We start from the raw sequence: 25737 nt of genomic DNA, 5'->3' as shown, positions 1-25737 counted from the left end.
CGACTCAAAATGAGAAGAAATAGCTGCAAATATCCATTAATAATTGGAACCTGAAATGTACGAAGTATGAATCTAAGAAAATTGGAAATCATCAAAAATGAAATAGAACACATAAAGATTGATATCCTAGGCATTAGTGAGCTGAAAAGGACTGGTATTGGCCATTTTGAATCAGACAATCATATGGTCTACTATGCTGGGAATGACAACTCGAAGAGGAATGGCATCGCATTCATCGTCAAAAAGAACATTTCAAGATCTATCCTGAAGTACAATGCTGTCAGTAATAGGAAAATACCATACGCCTACAAGGAAAACCTCGTCCTAGTCTGTCTTAGTCTGGAAGCTGAGCTGAAACCTGCCCTCCATGGGTGACCCTGCTGGTATCTGAATATCGGTGGCATAGTTTCCAGCATCACAGCAACACGCAAGCCCCCGCAGTACGACAAACTGACAGACACGTGAGGGTTTCAACAAACAGATGCAGTGCTGGAGGTGCTCACTTGTCTACGCCAAGAAATATGGAAGACAGCTTCCTGGCCAACTGACTGGAAGAGATCCATATTTATGCCTATTCCCAAGAAAGGTGATCCAACTGAATGTGGAAATTATAGAACAATATCATTAATATCACACACAAGCAAAATTTTGCTGAAGATCATTCAAAAATGGCTGCAGCAATACATAGACAGGGAACTGCCAGAAATTCAGGCCAGTTTCAGAAGAGGACGTGGAACCAGGGATATAATTGCTGATGTCAGATGGATCCTGGCTGAAAGCAGAGAATACCAGAAGGAGGTTTACCTGTGTTTTATTGATTGTGCAAAGGCATTCGACTGTGTGGATCATAACAAACTATGGATAACACTGCGAAGAATGGGAATTCCAGAACACTTAATTGTGCTCGTGAGGAACCTTTACATAGGTCAAGAGGCAGTTGTTCAGACAGGACAAGGGGATACTGATTGGTTTAAAGTCAGGAAAGGTGTGCGTCAGGGTTGTATTCTTTCACCATACCTATTTAATCTGTATGCTGAACAAATAATCTGAGAAGCTGGACTATATGAAGAAGAACGGGGCATCGGGATTGGAGGAAGACTCATTAACAACCTGCGTTATGCAGATGACACAACCTTGCTTGCTGAAAGTGAAGAGGACTTGAAGCACTTACTAATGAAGATCAAAGACCACAGCCTTCAGTACGGATTGCACCTCAACATAAAGAAAACAAAAATCCTCACAACTGGACCAATGAGCAACATCATGATAAACGGAGAAAAGACTGAAGTTGTCAAGGATTTCATTTTACTTGGATCCACAATCAACTGCCACGGAAGCAGCAGTCAAGAAATCAACAGACGCATCGCATTGGGCAAATTTGCTGCAAAGGACCTCTTTAAAGTGCTGAAGAGCAAAGATGCCACCCTGAAGACTAAGGTGCGCCTGACCCAAGCCATGGTATCTTGAATTGCATCATATGCACGTGAAAGCTGGATAATGAATAAGGAAGACAGAAGAAGAACTGACACCTTTGAATTGTGGTGTTGGCGAAGGATATTGAATATACAATATACCACAGACTGCCAGAAGAACAAACAACTCTGTCTTGGAAGAAGTACAACCAGAATACTCCTTAGAAGCAAAGATGGCAAGACTACGTCTCACATACTTTAGACACGTTAGTAGGAGGGATCAGTCCCTGGAGAAGGACATCATACTTGTTAAAGTAGAGGGCCAAGATGGACTGACACAGTGGCTGCAACAATGGGCTCAGGCATAGCAACGATTGTGAGGGCCGGGCAGTGTTCCGTTCTGTTATACATAGGGTCACTATGAGGTGGAACCGACTCGACAGCACCTAACAACAATTATATATATACACACACACACATATATATATACATATATACATATACATGGATATATATAAACACACACATATATTTATATAGGCTACAGTGGTTTTGGAAACCCGGGTGGCGTAGTGGTTAAGTGCTACGGCTGTTAACCAAGAGGTCAGCAGTTTGAATCCGCCAGGCGCTCCTTGGAAACTCTATGGGGCAGTTGTACTCTGTCCTATAGGGTCGCTATGAGTCAGAATTGACTCGACGGCAGTGGGTTTGGTTTTGTTTTTTTGGACAACGGTTTTGCTCCTCTTGAGATCTCAGCCTAAGACAGCAACCATGAACCAAAATTGCACACACACTCACGCACATGCACACACTCCCACAGCACACAGCAATAAGAGTGGATGCGTTTGGCAAATACGGCGTCGAGCACAAGCATCCAGACCGAAGAGAGCGCGCATCAAGTCTGAGAGGGATCAGGGCCCTGGGCACAGAGGGGCCTCGCTGGGCTGTGGCCATGGTGTGTGCCTCTGTGTGCAGGACCCCTGGGCATGGAGGGGCCTCTCTGGCTGTGCCCGTGGTGTGCGCCTGTGTGCAGGACCCCTGGGCACGGAGGGGCCTTGCTGGGCTGCGCCCTGCGGTGTGCGCCTCTGTGTGCAGGACCCCTGGGCACAGAGGGACCTCTCTGGGCTGTGCCCATGGTGTGTGTCTCTGTGTGTAGCACTCCTCTTCAGAACAGCCCACACCCAAGAGCCTCTGTGTGCAGCTGCCTTGCCCTATGTTGTGATGTGACACCTAGGTTTCCTCCCTATGTGGACACAGGTCACGACATGGGGTCTGTCCTAAGTGGCCACATGTGGCAGTTAACCACCCCTGGTCCCACTACCATCTATATAAGCTCTGGAGGCACACACTCCTCTTCAGGGAGAAAAGGGGAAGCACTCTGGAGGCCCGTGCCCCTCAGCCAGGCTGGTGGAGACAGCATGCTGGTGTCTCCCTGGTCCTGAATGTATGCCCTCCCACCCCTTCCCTCTGGCCCATGACCTCAGGGCCTTCCCACGGAGGTTGAGAGGAAGGGACATAGGCCGGTCCCAAGCAGAGGCCGAGCTGCTGTCACGAATTTCTGCCACTAAGCGTATCCCTCCTGTGTAAGAACAGCACACCCCAACAGGGGCAGTTCCCACCGGGTCCTAGGATGAGGGCGGCCCCGGGCAGAGCCACGCCTGCTGACAGGTTGCCACGAGCAGTCCTGACCTGCCGCTGTCGTGAGGCCCTCGGCTTCAGCTAGCACAGTAACTTCACATGAAGTGTTATTATCTTCTATGTTCCCGTTTCGCCTTTTCACCTGTTCCTAGCACCCACTGGCGTGAGTGCTGCAAGCCACCAGCTGTGCCCCATGCAAAGTGCATGCTGTGAGCTGTGAGGCCTTGGATGAATCCCAGTGGAGTGGGTTGTTCCATCCCAGCTCTGGGTCCACTGTTGAAAGTCCTTTCATCAGTGACGAGGGACCAGAGGACAAGAGAAGACTAGGAATAGGGCTGGCCAATGAAGCAGTGACAATCCCTGGTTTGGGAGGAGGCGGCACTCATCTTTCCAGTCTAAGCCTGATCCAAACCACGTGCTGAGAGCAGGGCAGAGGCCCAGCCACATCCATCGTGGTCCGCGACCCAGGACAGTCTTAGCCAGAGGCCTGGAGGGCAGTGAAGGAGGCCACGGAGCAGACAGAGCTTAATTCAAGGACCAGTGGGCTCAGGGCCTCAGGAGAGCAAACCAGGATTCAAGCAAAGGGCCCTTCCTACTGCAGCCATTGAGATCAGCGAGGTGGTCATCAAAGCTCAGAAAGGAACAAAAACTAGGCCAGAGAGTAATGAAACAACACAAACTGCTGCAGAAGAACGTTAAAATGAGGTTCAAAAGAAATTACACAACACAGCCAGAAAAGGACCATTCTCGTTGTTGTCTGAGGTGCTCAGAACCCACCATGCTGAGCACATGAACTCAGTTCAAACGATGGTGAGAGGCCTCCCCACTACTCACCGAGACCCAAGCGGAGCCTGCCGCTGCCATGTCTGCGCAGTCACTCTGCACTCTGAACCCCATGGAGACACAGCCTCAGCCACAGTGAACACACACCCCTGCGGCTGGGCCAGAGCCAGCCACCGCCCCTACTCGGAAAGGCAGGACGAAGGGACGACAGAGCGTGTCTGCTGAGTTTAGCCGCTCTGCCATCTGGTAGACAGGACCATCTGGAAATGACTTGTTGAAGAATCTCAACATACAGAGTCTCCCCAGGTGCTAAGCTCTCCGTTGCACATGTATGTGCAGGAAACTCACTCTCTTTCTCCCCCTCCCTCCCCCACTTTCTGAAGGGGTTCTGGAAGGGGGTCAGACCTTTATGTTTCACTTGTGTCCCGCAATTAGAACAAGGGAGAAACAGCATGGACACCAATTCTCCCAAAATTACTAGATAGACACAAACTACTCCAGTAGATTATTTTATTAGAACTAGACAGCCAGAGTCTAAAAGTTCCTGTTAAAACATAAACATGAAAATCTTTAAAAAAACAAAATAAAAAAGAGCAATGAGGCAGGACTAGCTCTGCCGAATAGTATTACGAACCCACAACCCCCAAAAGGTGAGAGTGCTGGTGCAAAAGTAGCCAGACACACCAGTAAGGCAGAACAGAAGGGCCAGCACAGGCCTAATGTACTTCATTCATGACTAAGACAACGCTTCACATCCGTGGGGATGTGTGTGCGGGGCGGGGGTGCATTCATCAATAAACGGTACAGAGACCACTGGAAAACTACCTAAAAGTTAATCACACTGCATCCCTTCCTTCCAATATACACTGAAATCAGTTCCACATGAACCAAAGATTTAAAAAATGTGAAAACGAATTGAGAAATACTAGAAGAAAACATGGAGTGACTTTTTGAAATACCTGGTAAGGGAAGCCTTTCAAAGGAAGACGCAAAGCCCAAAGCCAGAAAATGCAATGCTGATCTATAGGGAAATACAGAGGTTCTAAAAATCTCTGTGTGTAAAACACATCACAAACCAAGTCCAAAGACAAAAGAAAAAAAAAATATATATATATATATATATATAACAATTGCATAGGCGAAGATCAGTTTTTCTTACATATAAGAGCATTTATTTATTTTTTTTAGTTGCAAAGTCTTGATCATATGTTGCCTCCTGAAATGGCTGAATGTTGACTAATTCTTTTTGGTACAGTGACTGTGTGTTCCTCCCATCTTCTTTTGATGCTTCCTGTGTTATTCAGTATTTTGCCCATAGAATATTTTTCTATTGGAACTTGAGGCTTGAATCTTTTCTTCAGTTCTTTCAGTTTGAGAAATACCGAGCGTGTTCTTCCCTTTTGGTTTTCTATCTCCAGCTCTTTGCACATGTCGTTATAATACTTCGTCTTCTCCATCCACCCTTTGAAATCTTCTATTCAGCTCTTTTACTTCATCATTTCTTCCTTTTGCTTTAGCTACTTGATATTCAAAAGCAAGTTTCAGAGTCTCTTCTGACATCCATTTTTTTTTTTCCTTTCCTGTCTTTTTAATGACCTCTTGCTTTCTTCACATCTTCCTTGATGTCATTCCACAACTGGTCTGGTTTTTGGTCATTAGTGTTCAGTGCATCAAACCTATTCTTGAGATGGTATCTGAATTCAGGTGGGATATACTTAAGGTCATACTTTGGTTCTCATCTACTAGTTTTAATTTTCTTTAGCTTCAACTTAAATTTGCATTTGAGCAATTGATGGTCTGTTCCACAGTCAGCCCCTTGCCTTGTTCTGACTGATGATATTGAACTTTTCATTGTCTCTTTCCATAGATGTAGTCAATTTGATTCCTGTGTATCCCACCTGGTGAGGTCCACATATATAGTTGCCATTTATGCTGTTGAAAAAAGGTATTTGCAATGAAGAAGTCATTGGTCTTGCAAACTTTTATCATGGGATCTCTGGCATCATTTCTATCACCAAGGCCATATTTTCCAACTACCGATCCTTCTTCTTTGTTTCCAGCTTCCTAATTCCAATCATCAGTAATTATCAATGCATCCTGACTGCAAGTTCTATGCATTTCAAACTGCAGAAGTTGGTAAAAACCTTCAATTTCTTCATCTTTGGCCTTAGTGGTTGGTGGGTGAATTTGAATAACAGTCGTATTAAATGGTCTTCCTTGTTGTTGTTGTTAAGTACTGCCATATGTACAAAAGAACAAAACACTGCCCAGTCCTGCGCCATCCTCACAATTACTGTTAATGCTTGAGCCCGTTGTTGCAGTCACTGTGTCAATCCATCTCGTTGAGGGTCTTCCTCTTTTTCACTAACCCTCTATTTTACCAAGCATTTTGTACTTCTCCAGGGACTGATCCCTCCTGATAACGTGGCCAAAGTATGTGAGACGAAGTCTCACCATCCTTGCTTTCAAGAAGCATTCTGGCCATAATTCTTCCAAGACAGATCTGTTTGTTCTTTTGGCACTCCATGGTATATTCAATATTCTTCGCCAACATCACAATTCAAAAGCATTGGCGAAAAGCAAGGCTCCAGGAATGGACAGGATATCAATTGAGATGTTTTGACAAACAGATGCAGCACTGGAAGTGTTCACTCATCTATGCCAAGAAATTTAGAAGACAGTTACCTGATCAACCGACTGGAAGAGACCTATATTTATGCCTATTCCCAAGAAAGGTGATCCAACCAAATGCAGAAATTACTGAACAATATCACACATAAGTAAAATTTTGCTGAAGATCATTTAAAATCAGTTGCAGCAGTATAGTGACTGGGAGCTGCCAGACATTCAAGCTGGATTCAGAAGAGGACGTGGAACCAGGGATATCATTGTTGATGTCAGATGGATCCTGGCTGAAAGCAGAGAATACCAGAAAGATGTTTACCTGTGTTTTATTGACTACGAAAAGGCATTCGACTGTGTAGATCATAGCAAATATTGGATAACGTTGCAAGGAATGGGAATTCCAGAACACTTAATTGTGTTCACAGGGAACCTGTACATAGACAAGAGGCAGTCACTTGAACAGAACAAGGGGATACTATGTGGTTTAAACTGAGGAAGAGTGTGCGTCAGGGTTGTATTCTTTCACCATACCTATTCAATCTGTATGCTGAGCAAATAATCCAAGAAGCCAGATGATATGAAGAAGAACAGGGCATCAGGATTGGAGGGAGACTCATTGACAACCTGCGATATGCAGATGACATGGCCTTCCTTGCTGAAAGTGAAAAGGGCTTGAAACACTTACTGATGAAGATCAAAGACCACAGCCTTCAGTATGGATTATGCCTCAACATAAAGAAAAAAAAAATCCTCACAACTGAACCAATAAGCAACATCATGATAAACAGAGAAAAGACTGAAGTTGGCAAGGACTTCATTTTACTTGGATCCACAATCAACAGCCCTGGAGGCAGCAGTCGAGAAATCAAAAGACGCGTTGCATTGGGCAAATCTGCTACAAGAAACCTATTTGAAATGTTAAAAACCAATATATCACTTCGAAGACTAAGATGTGCCATGGTGTTTTCAATCACCTCATATGCACGTGAAAGCTGGGCAATGAATAAGGAAGATCAAAGAAAAACTGATGCCTTTGAATTACGGTGTTGGTGAGGAATATTGCGAGGACGGCCCAGGACAGGGCAGTGACGTGCTCTGTTATACGTAGAGTCGCCATGAGTTAGAGCTCACTCAACTGCACCTAATGACAACAATACACAGCAAAGGTCATCACTCTGAAGCCATCCAGTGGCACAGAGGAAGAAAAGGCCTGGAGATCCGATCTGCTTCTGTTATGATTGCAGCCCAAAATACCCCTATGGAGCAGTTCTGCTGTACAGGTGGGGTCGCCGTGAGTTGAAATTGATTTGAGGGCAACTAACAACAACACAGATCAACAAGTAGAAGATTGATAAACGAAATGAAAACAGAAGACTATGGACAGTCACTAAGCAGGAACTACGAGTGACTCTTAGACGCATGAAGTCGTATTCAGCTCCATCTACAACAGGGTCAACGTGAACTTAAACTCTGAGGCCCTTCTGTACCTGTCTTGTTGGCAGAGATAAGCAGGTGGGCACCTGCGAGGGATGGGAACTAACCCAATCTCCATAGAGGGCAGCGTGGCCATGTTCATTGCAGCTTCAAATAGAAACACGCTGCACCCCAGCAGGGAAACCCTGGTGGCGTAGTGGTTAAAAGCTATGGCTGCTAACCAAAAGGTTGGCAACCCAGTTGCAGCAGCTTTTCTGGGATAAACTTGCATGTATGCCCAAGAGGGAGGGATAAGCCTGTTCAGGATGGCACTGTGTGCCGTGTCCATCACAGGGTAGGCAAGGGGCCGCTGCACCAGAGCCAAGTCTGGGCCTGGAAGTCCGGTCCACAAGCAGGAAGACCTACTTTTAAAAACAGGATCGTGTAAAAGACCAAACAATGCCTGGGGTCGGGGGCTGTGGGCTCTCCTGGGCGGCAGGTAGCCGAGATCCTGGCAGAAGATGGAGTGTGAACGTCTCCCATGTGTGGCCTCCAATGCTCTGCTTCCCCATGTAAAATGAAGGCAATGACATCACCGACCTTAGTTTACGCTGGTAGCCGAGGTGACCCTGTCAGAAGTGTCTATCCCTGCAGCGCTCTGTGAAGTGTGAGCGCACACTCCAGCCCAAGGAGGGATCATTTCAGCTACAAACAAGCCACTTCCAAGCCGGAGACTCAAGGGACAGGTGCCAGGCTCCCTGCTGTCCCCCCCGACTTGCTCTCATCAGATAGGAAGAAGACGAGGACAGGAAGGGTTATATTGTTGGCCTCCCTGCACGGTGGAGGTGGAAGCAGCGACTCTATCGCTTGTCTCATTTCTTTCTATAGCACAACGCACATAAAAATAAACATGGCTTCATGGCCCAAGGGACTGCACGGACAACTCCCCTCTGGTTGCTGAGGTGCTGTGGGGCTAACGCAAGCCCCAGAGGAGCTTCGGAGAGACAGAAAGAAGGCGCCTGGCCCTAAGGAGGAGCTAAGAAGAATGCTTCAGGCGACAGCTCCACAGGCCCCAGCAATTCTCGACCGAGAGTCAGGGCGGGCACCACGACCAGGTCCTCCACTCTGCTGATCCGCCCGTTGCTGACAGCGGCCACAGAGCAGGGGATCCCGGCCCCTTCTAGACGCACGTGCTGACCCACCTGCCCAAGTCCCCCACCCGGGGGCTTCAGACAACCACATCTGTGGGAACATCAGAGACAATCACTGGCTGCCTGAAAAGTCTCCTCACGCCTTAGGTTCTATTTGGACATGGCCTGTCCACACGACGTGTCAGGAGCTTCTCGGGGGACTGTGGGCGCAGAGCCTGCCAGCAGTCACAGCCAGAGACGCCGGGCTGAGGTAGGGAGCCTCAGGCCACCCTTCTTGGCAGCTCCACACCTGGAAAAGCCATCTCCCCCTCGGCATCCTCTTTCAAACTCTGACATTCAAAATTCACACCACCTTCGAGGTTGCTTAGTGGTCAGGCAGAAAACACTGCGTGTTTTGGGAGAATCGATCTTGAGCAGCTGAGCGGCGCTTGCCCAGAAATGGAATTCCTTGTGAGCATCACGATTCTTACCGGACTTGGAGGCCGGAGCACAACACAGAATACCCCAGCGTGTCTGTGATCCTCCGGCCTGCTCTGGCTGCCGCCTGCTTCTCAGGCGCTGAGCCTCTGGGCTACGCCACACAGTTGCCGTCTCGGCCAGAGCAGAGCGCACCCACCCAACGCCCCTCACCCACACCGCATCGCCACCTACAGAGCAGTTCCTGGTTTTCACTGTTGCTGTAACAGTGGGCGGCCATGGCTCAGAATCAACTCGATGTCAAAACAGCAAGAATACAGTGGGCTGTTTCTAAATTGACCAGTTTGAGTCAAAGAAATACTTTCCTGGTGAAAACGTTTTAAAAGGCAGTTCCAGATTTGCTGAAAACTGGAAAGCCCCTGCCGTTATGCTGGCTGGTTAGACGTGTAGGTCGCATGTTACAAACAGTTTAAATGCATCAAAGTTTGCATGTAATTCTAACAGCCAAATTTCATCCATTCTGATCTCACTGTAATCTCAAATACTTCCAGCACCATCTAACTAACCATGGCCACCTTACAAAGTGAGTGACCCCAGGCCACTGGCTGCCACCCTCCCACATGGACGTACCTGGACACTGTACCAGCCAGCCTGTCCCCAACCACTATGACAAGGTGTCCTGACCGCGACGAGGGACTTTACCTGGGTAGAGCTGGTAAGAGCCACTGTGGTGCCATTTAACCAAATACTTCCAACCATTCACTGCAAACCACCCCTCTGAATCCATGCCACGGTCAGCCGTGGCTGCCCAGGGAGCCCTGGGCAAGGGCACTGGCCACGGCCGGGGACATTGTGCCTCGGCTCACTCTTCGCAAGCAGGGCAAATTATTGCAATTTCTCCGGCGATCCCAGTCATGCAGGAGGACAGAGGCAGCACTTCCCCTTCACGGCTCACAGAGAGGAAAACCCTCTGCCATCGAGTGGAGAGAGGAAGCCACTGGTAACTTCGCACAAAGCTCCGCGGAGGCCGGCGGTATGCATAATTCACCGTGAAGACCTTTAGCCTGCTGTTGCTGCAGGAACGTGAATTATTTAAGCCGGGGAGACACAGACGCAGTAACTGTGCGCTCCCGTGGGCGTGCAAACTCGGAGGGTAGAAGAGACTCCGTTTCAGCTGCTTGCTTCTCCAGAAACCAGCAGCAGCGAAAAAAGAAAAAAATTCTTGTAGCTTTTTATTATAGTTATAATATTCTAAAACTCTCGTTCCATTTGTATCTTAAACCAAAACAGTTTTAAAGTCACATGACTATCAAACCTACTTGTGTTTTCACTGTGGTAAGACTGTAGCTAACAGAACGTCTGCCCTTCCCGCCATCTGCACGTGCAGGTCAGTGACATTAACTACGTCCTTCGTGCTGTCCCACCACCACCCTTGCCCACCCCTGAATTTCCCACTGCTCCCAAATCTGTTTTTTTTAACGAGAAGCTGATCATTCAAACTTCACGGCACCAGGAACGTGAATCCAGCTAGGCCACAAGCAGCTGTGCCCGAATGGAGCCACTTTTAAACCGCAAGGAACACTTTTAGGTCAAAGTAAAATGTGCCAGGTCAGCTGTGGATGTTTCCGGAAAGCCCGTGGGGGTGTTTGAGCTGTGGGGGTGTCTGAGGCCAATTCCACGGGGCACGGCACCCAGAACTGCCTCCCCACCCTCCTGGGGGGAAGATGGGAAGGGCCCTGCCTCCCGGGCCTGGTTTTCTCACCTGCCCAAGGGACAGATCCCTGACCCTGTGAAGGGGACTGGGTTCTCAGGATTGGGTAACTCTCACAAACACCACAGATTGAGGTTGGCAGCTTTCTGAAAGAGCCAGTAATGAATATTTTCAGCTTTGTGAGCCACTACGGTGTCTGTCGCAATTACTCAACTCTGCATTGTAGTATAAAAGCAGTTTTAGATGATTCGTAAAAGGGTGGGCTTGGCTGTGTTCCAATAAAACTCCATCTCCAAAACCTGGTGGGGGACGGCCTTGGCTTGAAGGCAGGCGGTAGTGTGCTATAGATTCCTGGGTGAAGAAACTGCTCCACAAACAACCCCAGGTTTACAGCGGTTCTATTTAAAAGGCATCAAACCAATCTCGGTGTTATCCAAGAAAAAAAACTCCCGGAAAGGATTTAAGGATGAGGTTTAGCCTCCACAGATCCTACGTTTCTATCCAGTATTCTTTCGACCTGAGATTTCTGAAGCACATGACGACAACCCACAGGAGAGGCACCAGAACGAGAAGCAGAGGCCCTGGAGCCCGCCGGCCTCAGCCAGAGGCCCAGCTCTGCCCCTTTCCGGCCGTGTGATCTTGGGCAGGTCACGTGATGTCTCGGTCACCTCGGCCCTCATCCGCAGAGGGGGCAAGGGGACACCTGCCTGCAGGGCTGTGGTGAGGACTGCCACATCCAGACGTCTGAGTCATCGTTCGGAGCCACTCCTGGCCCAGCCAGTGCTCAGGAAGTGGGAACTATCAGTGAAGGTACAAAAAATGAGGAAGCTGGGCAGGAAGCATGAGCGGTGAGCTGCCAGGGAAACACCTCTATGTGCACTGAGAATTCCAGAACACTTAACGTGCTCCTGCAGAACCTGTGCATGATCAAAGGGCAGCTGTTCAAACAGAACAAAGGGATAGTACATGCATGGCTCAGAACTGGAACAGGCGTATGGCAGGGTTGGATTCCTTCACCTTACTTATTCAGTCTTATGGTGAACAAATACGCTGCGAAGCCTGACTATACAAAGAAGAATGCAGCATCAGGATTGGAGGAAGACTCGTTATGCAGGTGACACAACCTTGTTTGCCAAAAGTGCAGAGGACCTGAAGCACTTACTGATGAAGATCAAAGACTACAGCTTCAGTATGGATTACACCTCAACCTAAAGACAACAAAAATCCTCACAGCTAGACCAACAAGCAACATCATGATAAATGGAGAAAATACTGAAGTTGTCAAGGATTTTATTCTACTTGTATCAAAACCAACATTCGTGGAAACTGCAGTTAAGAAATCAAATGAGGTAGTGCCTTGGGCAAATCTGTGGCAAGAGACCTCTCTCAAGTGCTAAAAGGCAAAGACGTCGTATTAAAGACTAAGGTACACCTGACCCAAGCCCTGGTATTCTGAACTGCCTCGCAGGCACCCAAAAGCTGTCCAATGAATCAGGAAGATCGGAGAAGAATTGCTGCTTTTGAGTTATGGTGTTGGCAAAGAATGCCGAATATACCATGGGCTGCCAGAAGAACAAGCAAATTAGTCTTCAAAGAAATACAACCAGAATGCTCCTTAGAAACAAGGATGGGGAGATTTCATCTTGCTTGCTTTGGAAAACTCATCAGGAGGGACCAATCGCTAGAAAAGTACATCAAGTTTGGTAGAGTAGCAGGCCAATGAAAATGAGGGAAACACTCAATGAGATGAATTGACACAATGGCAACAACAACGGACTTAAACATATCAACAACCATGAAGATAGAGCAGGACTGGACAACTTTTTGTTCTGTTATACATAAAGTCATTAGGAGTAGGAGCCAACTTGATGGCAACTACCGACAACAACAAACACCCTCCTCAGAGCTCCATGTGCCATCCTTTTTTGGGGACAATTTTTTATTTTGCTGTAATTTCAAGCTTGCAGAAAAGTTGCAAGAATAGTAAAAAACTCCCCTGTACCTTTTCCCAGGTTCACCATATGTCTACACTTTGCCCTGTTTGCCATATCACTCTCTCCTTCCCTCCCTCCTTCCAGTTCTTTCTCTACACATGTGCGTATGAGCACACACATGCTATTTTTTTCAGAGCTGCTATTTGAGATTAAATTGCAAACATTATGACCCTTTGCCCATAAATACATCAGTGTGTATTACCTAAGAACAAGGATATTCTTCTAAAACCACAGTACAGTTCTCATTCAAATCTCGTCAACGATGTCCTTTACGGATACTTTTTCTCAGCCAAGGATCGAATCCAGGGTCACTTAGTGGCAACGTCTCTTTAGTCTCTCTTAATCTGGGACATTCTTCCACCCTTCTCTGAGTTTCCAGGCCTTGACACGGGCCGGTTACTGTGAAGACTGTCCCTTAACCTGAGTTTGCCTGATGTTTCCTTGTGATCTGGCAGGAATATCCCACAGATCCAGAAGTGACGTGACATCCCTCTCGGTGCAGGGTGCTGGTTTACAGCAGTGCTGGGGATTGCTTTGATCACGTGGTCAAGGAGCCAGGTTTCTCCACTGCAAAGTTCCTCTTTCTCCTTTGTGATAAGGAGACCTGTGGGGGAGGTACTCGTAGGCTGTGTGAACATCTTGGTCCTCATCAAGCTTTTACCCACTAGTCTTAGCACCCACGATGATTTCCTAATTCCATCATTTTGTCGGCATTTTTAGTTGGCTTTCTATTGCAAGAAAGAGTTTTCCTCTCTCCCCTCATTTATTATTAAATAACTTATTTATATCCATTTGGACTTAGTGGGTTTTTTATTTTATTCTACGGCTTTTAACCATGAATATCGCCCTTCAGACTGGCACCTGTGTCCTTCTGACAAGGCCTTATCATACACTGAGCACTTCCTTATTCTCTGATGTAAAAAAAAAAAGAGTTCTGTGCTCAACTTGTGTTTTCTCTGCCCCGGCCCTGGGATTTAGTCTTTGCTCCAACCAACCCTGATTCCTTTTACTGGAGAGGGGTACTTAGAAGCCAAGATTAGGGTGCCAGGTGTGCTCATTGCTACTGGGGTCTCATTGCCTCCAGGCCCTCTCACTCAGTGGGCAGAGATAGGAAATACTGATAGACACATATACACGTATGAGTACATTGATATACATGTGTCTGTATATTTATTTCTACAGCTCTATATCCACCTAGTAAAAGCCATGAGTCCAGACTGATACAGGTAGTCCCCAAACTATGAATGAGGTCCTTTCCTAAGTCTGTCTTTCAGTCAAATTTGTACATAAGTCCAAACAGTTAGGTACAGTTCATATCTAACACCAGTTACTCAAATGTTTGTCTTAGTATATAGAATATAGTGTACCTTTAAGCAACAACAACAAAAAAACTCATTGCTGTCAAGTGGGTTCTGACTCACAACGACCCTATAGGACAGAGTAGAACCGCCCCGTAGAGTTTCCAAGGAGCGCCTGGTGGATTTGAACTGCCAGCCTTTCGGTTAGCAGCTGTAGCTCTTACCCACCGCGCCACCAGGGTCTCCAGTATGCCTCTACTTGCATAAAAACATTCAGCGAACACTCCAGCTCTACTGAAGCATCTTTAGCATAATAATACAGTGACAACAATGTTCTGATGTGAGTCACAAGGTGGTGTCAGTTTGTTGTTACAAACCACTGTGTGTGCCTTGAGTTTTTAATATAGTAAGGTTTTAGGGGATTGGTTCATAACTAGGGGTTGTATGCAAGTCAACCCGGGGACTGCCTGCACCTCCAATTTCAATCCAATAGTCCAGTCCATTCCAGTCTTCTCCCTTTCCATATCTGTTAACAGCCTTTCCTAGCAGTGAGAGCCAGGCTCCCGTTATCCGTAACGTACTTACTCATTCGCCCAAGCCTAGGATACACAGAAGGGGTTTCAGAATTGCTAGCCCACACCACTGCAAAAAGCAACCCGACAAGTTAGGGTCTCACATTTGTTTACAGTTCTTTAAGTTAAAATTTACATATAGTGGAATCCACAAATCTTAAGTGCACAATTCGATCTGTTTTCAAGTCACATCAGCTATTTTTAAAGCCTGCATTTGTTCATCAAGGTTTCTTCCCTTAAAAACACCCAGCCTTGAGAATACCTGCCATAAGTTCACTGTGATGGTGAAACTCAGCTCTGGGACAAAACTCAGGTGGAGACTTTTGGCCCCAGGATAGTCACTCTGGCTTTGGGTCCGAGAGATGATAGATCACATGGGCTTGAACACCTTTGTGCCCACGTTTCCACATCAGAGGAGAAACTAACATTTGCAGAGCTCGGGGCACGGGTACAAACGAAGGATTGCACACCACATGTCTAAATGTTTCAAGATCATAAAAGTAGCTGACATACTGTTCAATAAAATACGTTCCATCCCTCTACCTTCAAATCACCTGGAAGACCAGGTGTGCATTTAGATTTCTGGAACCTGCCTGAGTTTGCACTGAAATGAAGCAGCGCAGGGAGGGCTGTCCTCTGGACCATAGCCCACCCCCTTCTCATCCCACCCAAAGCTCCAACCTCATTGTCCTGCCCGTATCCAAGCTCTGTCACTTCACTGCCCCCCCCCCCGCCCCCGCCACAAACAGCTATCCTTTGGGCCCAGCAGTTGACTGGCTAGTGGTTTTCAAATTTAAAGCCGAAAGGCCCTTTTCCCCAGAGAAAACCTTGGGCAGAATCCCAGTGAGTGGGTGGGTTCAGCTGAGGGAAGGAGAGGGCACCAGGACGAGAGCAGGCAGAGACACCCCGGCCGCTGCCTTTGCTTTCACTGGTGCGGGCCGTGGGCCGTGGGAAGCTCGTTCAGCGCCTCGCCTTAATGAAAACCTGCTTCTAATTACAGGTAGTCCTTGGTTTGCGAACAAGATCCGTTCGTTTGTCTTTAACAGGGGCACAGGGTTCTTACTCAGCCTTACTTTAGTGCAAGAAAAGGCTTGAAGCTTTTCCAGTGATTTAAAAGCTGCAGGAGCAGCAAGTGAAGGTGATGGGGATAAAGAATTTGTTGCTAATGGGGTTGCTTCGATTGTGTCTACGTGAGGGCAAACTTGCACAACATTAAAGGGCCAGTACGAGTTGTCCGTAAGTGGGAAGTTCCTTTGTAACCCGAGGACTGCCTGTAACATGTTTTTTGAGCCCTAAAGCACCTCCTCAGAGCAGAGTTTTGAAACTAGTGATCTGATCCTGATTCCATCGGCCCGCTTAACAGACGGAGCTGCCCGGGTCTGGAGACACTGTGGCTTGCCTGAGCGTGCGGTTCATCGGTGACTCTGCTGGGACCAGACTTTCAGGGCGCTTTCTAGGGCGACTTCACAGTTTCCTTGTGTGTTCATGGAGAGTCAGGCCTCCACAGCCAGCATTCTCAGCCCCGGAAGAGATAACAGGGCTTGTGGTCTATGGGCCCCTCAGTGCAGGGTACACTTGTGGACAGGGGACCAGAGGGAGCATGTGCCCGGGCGGGGCGGTGGAGGGGGGGAAGAAACCACACTCCGGGCTCCCCTGGAGTCAGCACTACAAAGGTCTGAGGTATAGACGTCCCGGCAGAGCAGAGCACAGCAAACTCCCTGAGTCTGAGATGACACCAAGTCCTTCTGGGGAGTGAAATGCCACACAGATGGGGTGAATGCTGGTGGAGATGCGCGGCCACGTGAGGAGGCAGAAAAATAGCCAGAAAGGGCTAGCGTGGGAAGTGTAAGGCGAGGAGCAGAGACAAGTAAAACCCACGCGGAACTTTCTGGATTCTAGGCTCAGCTACCAGCTAACACAGCTCCAGGACTCACTGAACACAGGACATTTTTTCAAAGATTAGCCCTAATCAAAGTCATATATTATGCTGACTGAACTGAAAACAATGTATATTATTCACTCCTTGCTTAACTCCTTTGTGAAGCTGATTTAGTTCATTTCAATGAATAAAATGTTTGTACTTTATGAACACGGTTTTGTTTTTTCTCGTATCAACGGCCACACAGGACGTTTAGACCCTCCAGCTATGGCCTGTCCCCATGTGGAGGACACTGCCCAGTGACAAGCCCAAGGACAGGAGGACCAAAGGATCCCACCTGCTGGGCTCCACCAGGAAGACTCAGAAAGAGCCCTGAGCCTTCCCCCAGAGCCACAGTGGGGATACCCACAGCTGAGCCGACACACAGGCCCGGGCCTGGGCCTTAAATGAAGCAGCCTAAAGTCAAAGCCAACTCAAATATCATCAAAGTCGAATGGATAAAATGAGCAGAGATATATTTATGCAATACAATAGCGCATGGCGACTAATGACACACACAGGTAGAAACTCCCAAGCCTAATGTTAAGTGGAAGAAACCAAACACATGGCATATGTCCACTTAAAGTCCACAAAGGGCAAAACCAATGTGGTGTCAGCAGTCGGGCTGGTAGTCACCCTTGGAGGTGGTGACTGAAAGGTGACAAAAAGGGCTCCTGGGCTGCTGGAATGTTCTATCTCATGGTCTGTGTACTGGAATGTTCTATTTCCTGGGATGCTGGAATGTTCTATGTCTAGGTCTGAGTGCAGGAATGTTTTATTTCTTCTGGGGTGCTGGCATGTTCTAGTTCTTCTAGGGTGCCAGAAAGTTCTATTTCTTGGTCTGTGTGCTGGGATGTTCTATTTCCTGGGACGCTGGAATGTTCTGTTTCTTGGTCTGGGTGCTGGGAGGGTCTATTTCCTGGTCTGGGTGCTAGAATGTTCTATTTCTGGGTCTCGGTGCTAGAATGTTCTATTTCTTGATCTAGGTGCTGGGATGTTCTATTTCTGGCTCTGGGTGCTGGCTGCACAGGTATTGTGACTGTAATCCCTAAAGCTGTTCATTGACAGTGTGTACATGTGTCTCCCTATAAGTTACTCCTCAATAAAACATCTTCATTGTTTGAAGAACAGTTGTAACAAAAAATGCACCTGAAATATTTAAATAAAACAGTGTCATGAAACGTGAGGAAAAAAAGCAGCATTTCTAAATGAAATCATTTAATATAAAATATAATTTTTTATAACAAAATATTCTAATTGGACATTTGTTATCTACCTTCTGAAACATTTATATATTCAAGTTGGCCAGGATTCCTTTTTTTGGAACCTGTCATTGGGTAACGTGGAGGACAGACGTGTTGAGGGTTGTCCTGTGTCAGACACTGGACTGGTGGCACCTATAATCTATCAAACAGGCAGGGCAGGGACTGTGTATCTGGGCTCTCATTTTCACCCTAGCACCCAGGAGACAGGCTGACACACAAAAAGATTTGGTGACTGAAAAGATGCATCATGTGGCATGAAAGACCAGATAGTCTAAGAAGGCCTTGTGGAAAGACCCAATTGGGAGCCCAGCTGGGCATGGAAGGTGGCGGCCCTGGTGATGGAGCAGAGGCTGGGCCACCTCCACCCCTTCTGGCCACAACAGAATATACACGAGAGCCAGGCCGAGTCCCACCCAGGACAGCACCTTACTCCCCAAATTCCAGCATTTCCCCCCAGAGCCCTCTTCCGAGATGAATCACTGTGGGCGCCAGAAGGCTGGAGCTTCATGAGCATGAGGGAACTCCACAGACTGCCTTCTGAAAGCTGGCGAAACAGCACATTGTTTCCAGCGGTCAGATTTGGCTGCGCTTGACATTTTAAAGCATTTACAGGGAGGCTTTTCACCACCACAAAGCCAGGACAAATGGTGACCACAGAGGTTTGCTCTCAGTGGTGGAAGCACTATCGAGAGGTTTACCGCCTAAGCTCAATCATTTCTACGTGGGTCACATGCATCTGGGCCATGAATCTCAGATTCCTTTCTGATGTAATGAATGCCTGGGGGGCCTTGCTATTTATTATTCTAGTCCCATGGGACTAGAACGCGTGGAGCTAGAAGAAAAGAGAGCTCCTGGAGAAAGTGCTCCAGCGATCTCTGGGGAAACCCCAAGTCACCCGCTAAATTCTATGTTGTGCATGCATAGGTCAAAAGCCCACAAGGTTGAGCGAAGAACAACTAGGGAGCTGTAGGCTGAGCAGTCGCCAGAGCTTACACAGGGTTGGGAGATTTTCAAGCAGGGCTTCAAACCAGTTCTGCTTGATTCAGCCACGCCTGAGGAAGCGTCACTGGAACAGACCCAAATTTTTAAAATTTGAGTAAACTGGAAAAATTACGGGTCGAAGCCCTGTTAGAGACTTAATCCCCCTCTTAGAAAGCAAGGGCAGTATAAGCGTTGCATAGCAACCAAGTCTCTTGCTCAGTGGACACAGCAGCACCCCACTCAAAGATGGCAGCCAACCACACCTTTTTGAATGTGTGTCGCTCTTCACAGTCCTGCCAATAATCCAATCTCATGCATCAGGCTCCTGAAAGGGCTCACTATACCTCTTCCAAGTCTCCCATTCCAGGGCTTCAACCCATAATTTTTCTCGTTCCAGTTACCATGGCAAATCACCCAAATTGAAAATATTCTGGTTTGTTCCTGTTTCACTTTGTCAGCCATGACTGAGTCTGTCGAACTGGTTCGAAGCCCTGTTTTCAAGCTCCAGCCATTCCTGTTGAACACCCACGCCTTCAAAGGACACCCTACATGTGCTAGGCCCAAATACTGGAGCTAACTAGCCCTAGAATAAAAGCTACTTTAGGCTTGCCCTAAAAAAAATCTTAAATCTCAAAGGATCAGGCCAATCCAGAAATAGCTTACCTCTCTAGCAAAATGAACCTCTACACTCTTTAAAGGAAGACAAGAAAATCTAACACCCAGTCAAAATTCCCTAGACATGTAAAGATGCAGAAAAATGTGATTCATAACCAGGAGAAAAATCAGTCAATAGAAACAGACTTGAAATGCAGAGATGACGGAATCAGCAGACAAGGACTTTAAAATAGTTTATAAATACTATAAAAGTGCTCAAAGGGTTCATGAAATCATGAACATAATGAGAAGAGAAATGAAAGCCACAAAAAAAAAAGAACCAAAAGGAACTGCTACAGATAAAAAACATAATATCTGAAATGTAAGTTTTACAGGATGGAATTAATAATATATTAGACACTGCAGAACAACAGACCAAATAGCTTAAATACAGAGAAAAAGAAACCATGAAACATGACGTGTATAGAGAAAAAACAACACTGAAAATGAACAACCCTCAATGACCTATGGGAAAAAGTCAAGTGGTCTAACACACTTCTAGTGCAGGATGGGTGAAAAAATAACTGAACCTCAACAAACCCCAAAGACTATGTACACAAACTAAACCAACCCAAGACTCTCCATAATGAAACTGTTGAAAATCAATGACAAAAAGAAAAAAGCTGTCTCCTGAGTGGTATTGCTGAGTGGAGGCCTTCTTACAGTTCACCTAACCTGGAGGTCGGGGGAGGGCTGTTGCTAACGTGCACAAAGACCCTTTCCCTGAATTGCTTGGGCCAATCAGATTTTTTACTCAATCTATATAATATTTTCTCTCAGGAACATTATCCACATTCTCCTGAGAATGAATCTATTAAGGTTTTCAGACCATTTTGAAAGTCCTTAGGTAAAAAGCTTTAAATGGCTAAAATGCTATTATCTTAGTAAGCTCCTTATTGAAGTATAGCACATTAAAAAAGTGCACAAAGAACAAGTGTACAGCTCCATGGATTTTCACAAGTGAACCCACGCATGTAACCAGCCCCCAGAACAAGGGACAGAGCGTGAACTGTCCCCAGGAGCTCCCACAAAGGTGGCTCTCCTCATCTGGGACACCGCGGATTACCTGGACTGCTTTTAGCTCCTGAAGTTCCCTAAGACAGTTTGTTTTTGCCCCAAGAGTAAGCAGATAAATTCCCTCAGGGAGGGAAGGGTGCATGGAGAGCGGGGTTAGGGTTAGGGTTAGCTGGAACGGTCAGCACCCTGGAAGACCAGACACACGTGCCCCTTGAGGGCCTGAGAGCCCTGGAGACCGGGTGGGGAGCACAGTGGGGAGGCGAGGCTGGCTGGGCGTGGCCACCCGTGAGAGGGCATGTGACTTGTTCCAAGGGACACAGAACCCCACAGACGGCTCCAGCAGGTGGAGCGCGTGACTGGTGTGAACTGTAAGCGGATAGCCGCAATGGCATCCTCTGTGCAGGGGCAGGCGTTTAAGAGACAGTGGGAAGAGGGTGGGCGGTCACGTGGCACGGCCAGCAGAGGTAGGGAGAGCCATAAGTGGAGGGCCCACTGAGTGAGCAGGTGCCTCAGTCAGGCGGCTCCCAGGCTTCAGGCCTCCGTCGGGGGCACTAGCTGTGCCTTTACAGGGGGTGGGGATGATCCTGGGAGGGACCTGAGAGCTGGGCTGGACGTGTTAAGTTTGGGGTGTCATGTAGAAGGGCCGAGTTCGCACACTGACTCTACCCATAACCACAGCCCAGCGTTCACGTGTAGACAGGACATTCACAGAGGCACTTCTGAAGTGGAGTCTCGCTCTCTCCGCTTTCGAAGACGGGCCCAGTAATGACCAAAAACACTGCACCCTCCAAGGTTGTGCGAGAAGGGAGGGTGGTACAGAGAAAAAAAAAAACCGAGAACAAGATTTGTTACGATGGAGCTGCACCATGCTGAACCCAGTACCAGCGCATCGGCAGGTTCTCTCTCCCGTCAACCACTGGGAGGTCAGCTGACTGCTGCCAGCTCTTTCTGCAGGCTGATCCCAAGCTACTGTTTGCGTAACTGTTTGATTGGTTTCCTATAAGGCAGACCACTCCTTAACTTCTAGAAAGCCCTTCCTTTTCCTGAGCCCCAAACTGCCCCTGTAACTCAGCCCGGGGCTGGTCTGCCCCTCAGGCTGACCACTCACTCTCCTCCCTCAGAACTGATTTTGGCTGTGTGTGTGGGGCGGGCGGGGGGTGGGGGCAGTCATTAAGGGTCTCCTCCTTCTCAGAAAGCTTAAAAGTACGCTGTAAGTTGGCAAATATGGTGCGTCCAACTTCCTTGAAATAAAGCCGCAAAACTTGACTCTATATATGAGATATTGTGTACACACAGGCTTGGTGAGATAGAGGGTCGGCGAAAAAGAGCAGGCCCTCAAAGCAGATGGATTGATACAGGGGCTTCAACAATAGGCTCAAGCACAGCGACGGCTGTGAGCACGGCACAGGGCCGGGCAGTGTCTCCTTCTGTCGTACACACACAGGGTCACTATGAGTCAGAGCCGGCTGGACTGCACCTAACAACGACAACATACATATAGTGACAATATACACAATAAAATGATAATACGTGACACAGGATACAAAAGCTCAGTGAGTCCAGGACCCAACGACTGGCCAGGACACCACTTCCCACAGACAAGACGTGAGGGAGTTGGGGGGCTGGAGTGGGGGCCTCACGGAGTGGTTACCGCCACACAGGCTGTATCCGGGTGATGGTCCCTCACTGATTAGCTACCGATGCCAGCCTGGAGATGAGGGAACCATCCCCAGCCTGGGACAGGTTGCTCTCCAAAGCTGGCTTCTGAGTCGCTGCTTAGAAGGCGCAGTGCTTTTTTCCCATAGAAACAGTGTGGGGCTGGAGTTCCCAGGCCAGGCTGTGGGACCCCCCAGCCCTTGATGGTCCGACCACAGAACATAAACACAGCTCTGTGTGGAAGCACATTCCAAGTTTCTGCTGGATGCTCTGACAACCCTGTCCTCTGCTGTGGGGACAGGCGGGGTCGGGGGGGTCTCCTTTCTCAGCTCAGGCAGGGGGAGCCCGGCATGCCTCGGAGAAGCAGGAAGGGGCACTGGGAACTGGAGGGTCCCAAGGGGAGCCTGAACTCCTGAGTCCTGGGGCCGGACAGGGAGTGGGCAGCGGGGGGCTTAGACAGATCTCCAGGCCTGAGTCCTGGGGCCGGACAGGAAGCGGGCAGGGGGGTGCATAGACAGATCTCCAGGCCTGTGTCCTGGTCACTTAGTTCCTATGTGAACGGCCGGATGTAACATGTGCCTTCTAGAACGGACATGCAGATTAAATGGGGTCACTTGTTTTTACTCTTACGATGAGAAAAGAAAGTGAAGATGGCGAAATAAGAAAAAGCAGAGAAAAGTGAATAAATAAAACCACATACAAGCTGTCTAGTGCAGTTGCTGAAATTCACTGAACGTTCCCGAAAGAAAGAGTGAGTTCTTCCCTCCCTCCTCCTGCCACAGAGGGTCTCTGGAGGGAAAAGGGGTGTCCGCCCCTTGTGGGGAGAGAGAAGGGGGGCCACTGGGGAAGGGGACCCACTGCCCGGCCAGGACACCATTTCCCACAGACAGGATGCAAGGGAGTTGGTGGCCTAGAGTGGGGGAGTGAGTCCGGAGATTTAGCTTTTAAAAAAACTATAAAGTGACCTATATAGTAATGAAGCTCCCTGGGGCTCCTACATCAATTGCTGACCAGAGACAGATTTTAGACATGAATAAATATTAATTATCATGATTAAAGTGAACATATCAAATAAATTTCTCAAATTTAAAAACGTCCTGCAGAAATGAGTATCTTCTACCAGGAAAAAAGTCCGTCAGCACCCAGCAGAAACAGTACGCGCAAGCAGGGTATTATAAAAACCATACAGCTGTATCCTGGGCTTGGTTACAGGTCCTGTTCCTTTTCATTAAGGAAATTTTTCCCACTCCCAGATTAAGACTGATCATCATTGCACATAAACTAGGTAACATGATCCCTTTTATACAGAAGAATAAGCCCCAAGTGTACAGACCTGAGACTCCCAGGGTCCAGCTCCAGGGATTAGCAGATCTGTAAGGCGAGGCGTGCTTCTTGTACCTCCCACATGGTGACCCAGGCAGGGGGCCCGCCGGCTGCAGCCTCCTCGCTGGGAGGACTGACCGTCTCACTATTTAGAAGCAACCCTTTAAGGCCAAGGACTGCCTACAGTCACCAGTCATGGGATAACCCAAAGAGGCTCCACTGAGTTTCTCTTCAGCTTACAACCTGCGAGGCCACCCATGTCCCCTCCCCGTCCCCACCCTGGTATCTTTTGCTTCCATTATCTTGACTTCAGACCCACCACCGGCATACTCCATGAAAACAAAGTTCAGTGCCTTGGATGAATTATGTTATTCAACTTTCAAAGACAGAAGCGTTGACTGAAAACACGTAAAAGCACAACTTTTGAGCATAACAACTTCTACAAGTATTAGAACAAATGTGACATTAGAAGAAGCTCCTAGTTTTAAAAAAAAAAAAAAACTGAAGTAAAACGGCTAGGATTGCATCAGGAAATCTTAAGTGAAATAAGACATCTCTGGCAGCTTCCCTGTTGGCTCAGTCCCATTAAAAGAATTCCCCTACACAAAATTAATTAAAGATAGAAAGAAAGGTTTTGATTCAGCTTCATCCCCAAACTCTAATCCATTTACTATATCTTTCCTCAGAAAAGGAAGTTTAGCAACTTGAAAGTTTCACCTGAATTTCCAGAATTGCTCAAATTCAGCAAGAGCTTTGAGCTCACTTGTACCTTTCTGGTTTCAGCTGGTTATACAACAACGGGGCAGCAGAAACCTGTTTGAGCTTGTCACACGCAGGTATGCGAGGTGAGGGACTGCTGCTCCAGCGAACAGCAGCGACGCCGAGGCAGCCACAGACGTCTTATCGCCCCCAAGTTCAGGCTTCTACTGTCCCTCTGCGACGAACAGCTTTCCACAGACGCTGCGGCCCCCGGAGCAGCAGGAAGCTCACAGAGAATGAGCCCTGACGGGCAGGTGCCCCCCAAGGAAGGGAACAAGGCAGGGGACACGGTTCCAGAGTGAGTCAAGTGGCACACACACTCCCACAATGTCACATCATCATTAAAAACAACAAAAAGAAACATCAGGAATTGTGACTTACCACCGTCAGACACAGTTGCAGACTGAAAGAAAAGAGAGAGAGACATGAGTTAATTAAGCCTCATGACAAACTCGGGAAAAAGTACATCCACTTGAGGAAGAATCTGGAAGCTTCTGGGGGAGGTAATTAACACCGAGCGCAGGTGTCTGAGCAGAGCCAGACACCTCAGTGAGTCAAGAGCTCGGTCCCACCTCCGGGGACCCGCCCAGCTGGGGAACGCCGGCCAGCACAGCAGCATCACCACTTTCATTGGAAAAACAAATCCCAGCACGTTTGACATCACAGGCTTAGTAACTTCCTCAGTGAAAAACCTGTGTTCAGACTGAGGATGGTCAGCCTAAGAGCCCCAGCACTCTGTGGTCACACCTGGTCCCCAGGGCAGCCACCACAGGCAGACCATGTTCAGGGCTACCTGCTTTGAAGAAAGGGCACTCAGCGTCCACTTGCCTGGATGTCCACGTGCTGGGAGCAGGAGCACGCCTGTGCCAGCTCTGTCCTGGACCCGTCCCATGCCACTAGGATCCAGGTTCACCATTGTCAGCGCCCCCAGGTTCACGGTCATCATCTCCCCTATGGAGGCCAAGCTGGGGCCCAGAGACGCTTCGTAACTCCCCAAGGTGGCCCAGCCAACCAATGGCAGAAAAGGACACAGCCCAGGCCAGTGCTCCTCACCATCACAGCACACTGCTCATCTGCTCGCTAAGGGACAGGGTGGAGTGGCCACCACGGCGGGCAGGCAGGCAGGAGTGTCCAAGAAAGGGGGCTTGGG

At 48.0% G+C, this 25737-nt stretch overlaps 1 protein-coding gene across 8 annotated transcripts in view; it reads right to left on the bottom strand.

Moving 5' to 3' along the window:
- Positions 1-25737, bottom strand: part of RGS12 (regulator of G protein signaling 12) — a 162448-nt gene that overhangs the window by 32315 nt on the left and 104396 nt on the right. For 7 of the 8 annotated variants that reach the window (XM_064286176.1, XM_064286177.1, XM_064286175.1 and 4 more), the window contains one exon: positions 24969-24990. In XM_064286176.1, coding sequence (XP_064142246.1) covers positions 24969-24990 — 22 coding nt within the window. Of the gene's footprint in view, positions 1-10141; positions 10871-24968; positions 24991-25737 lie in introns of those variants that run through there. The other variant, XM_064286180.1, reaches the window with a different exon arrangement.

This window comes from Loxodonta africana, chromosome 5, assembly GCF_030014295.1.
Source record: "Loxodonta africana isolate mLoxAfr1 chromosome 5, mLoxAfr1.hap2, whole genome shotgun sequence".
NCBI classification, from domain to species: domain Eukaryota; kingdom Metazoa; phylum Chordata; class Mammalia; order Proboscidea; family Elephantidae; genus Loxodonta; species Loxodonta africana.
This window is presented reverse-complemented; position numbering and strand designations above follow the sequence as displayed.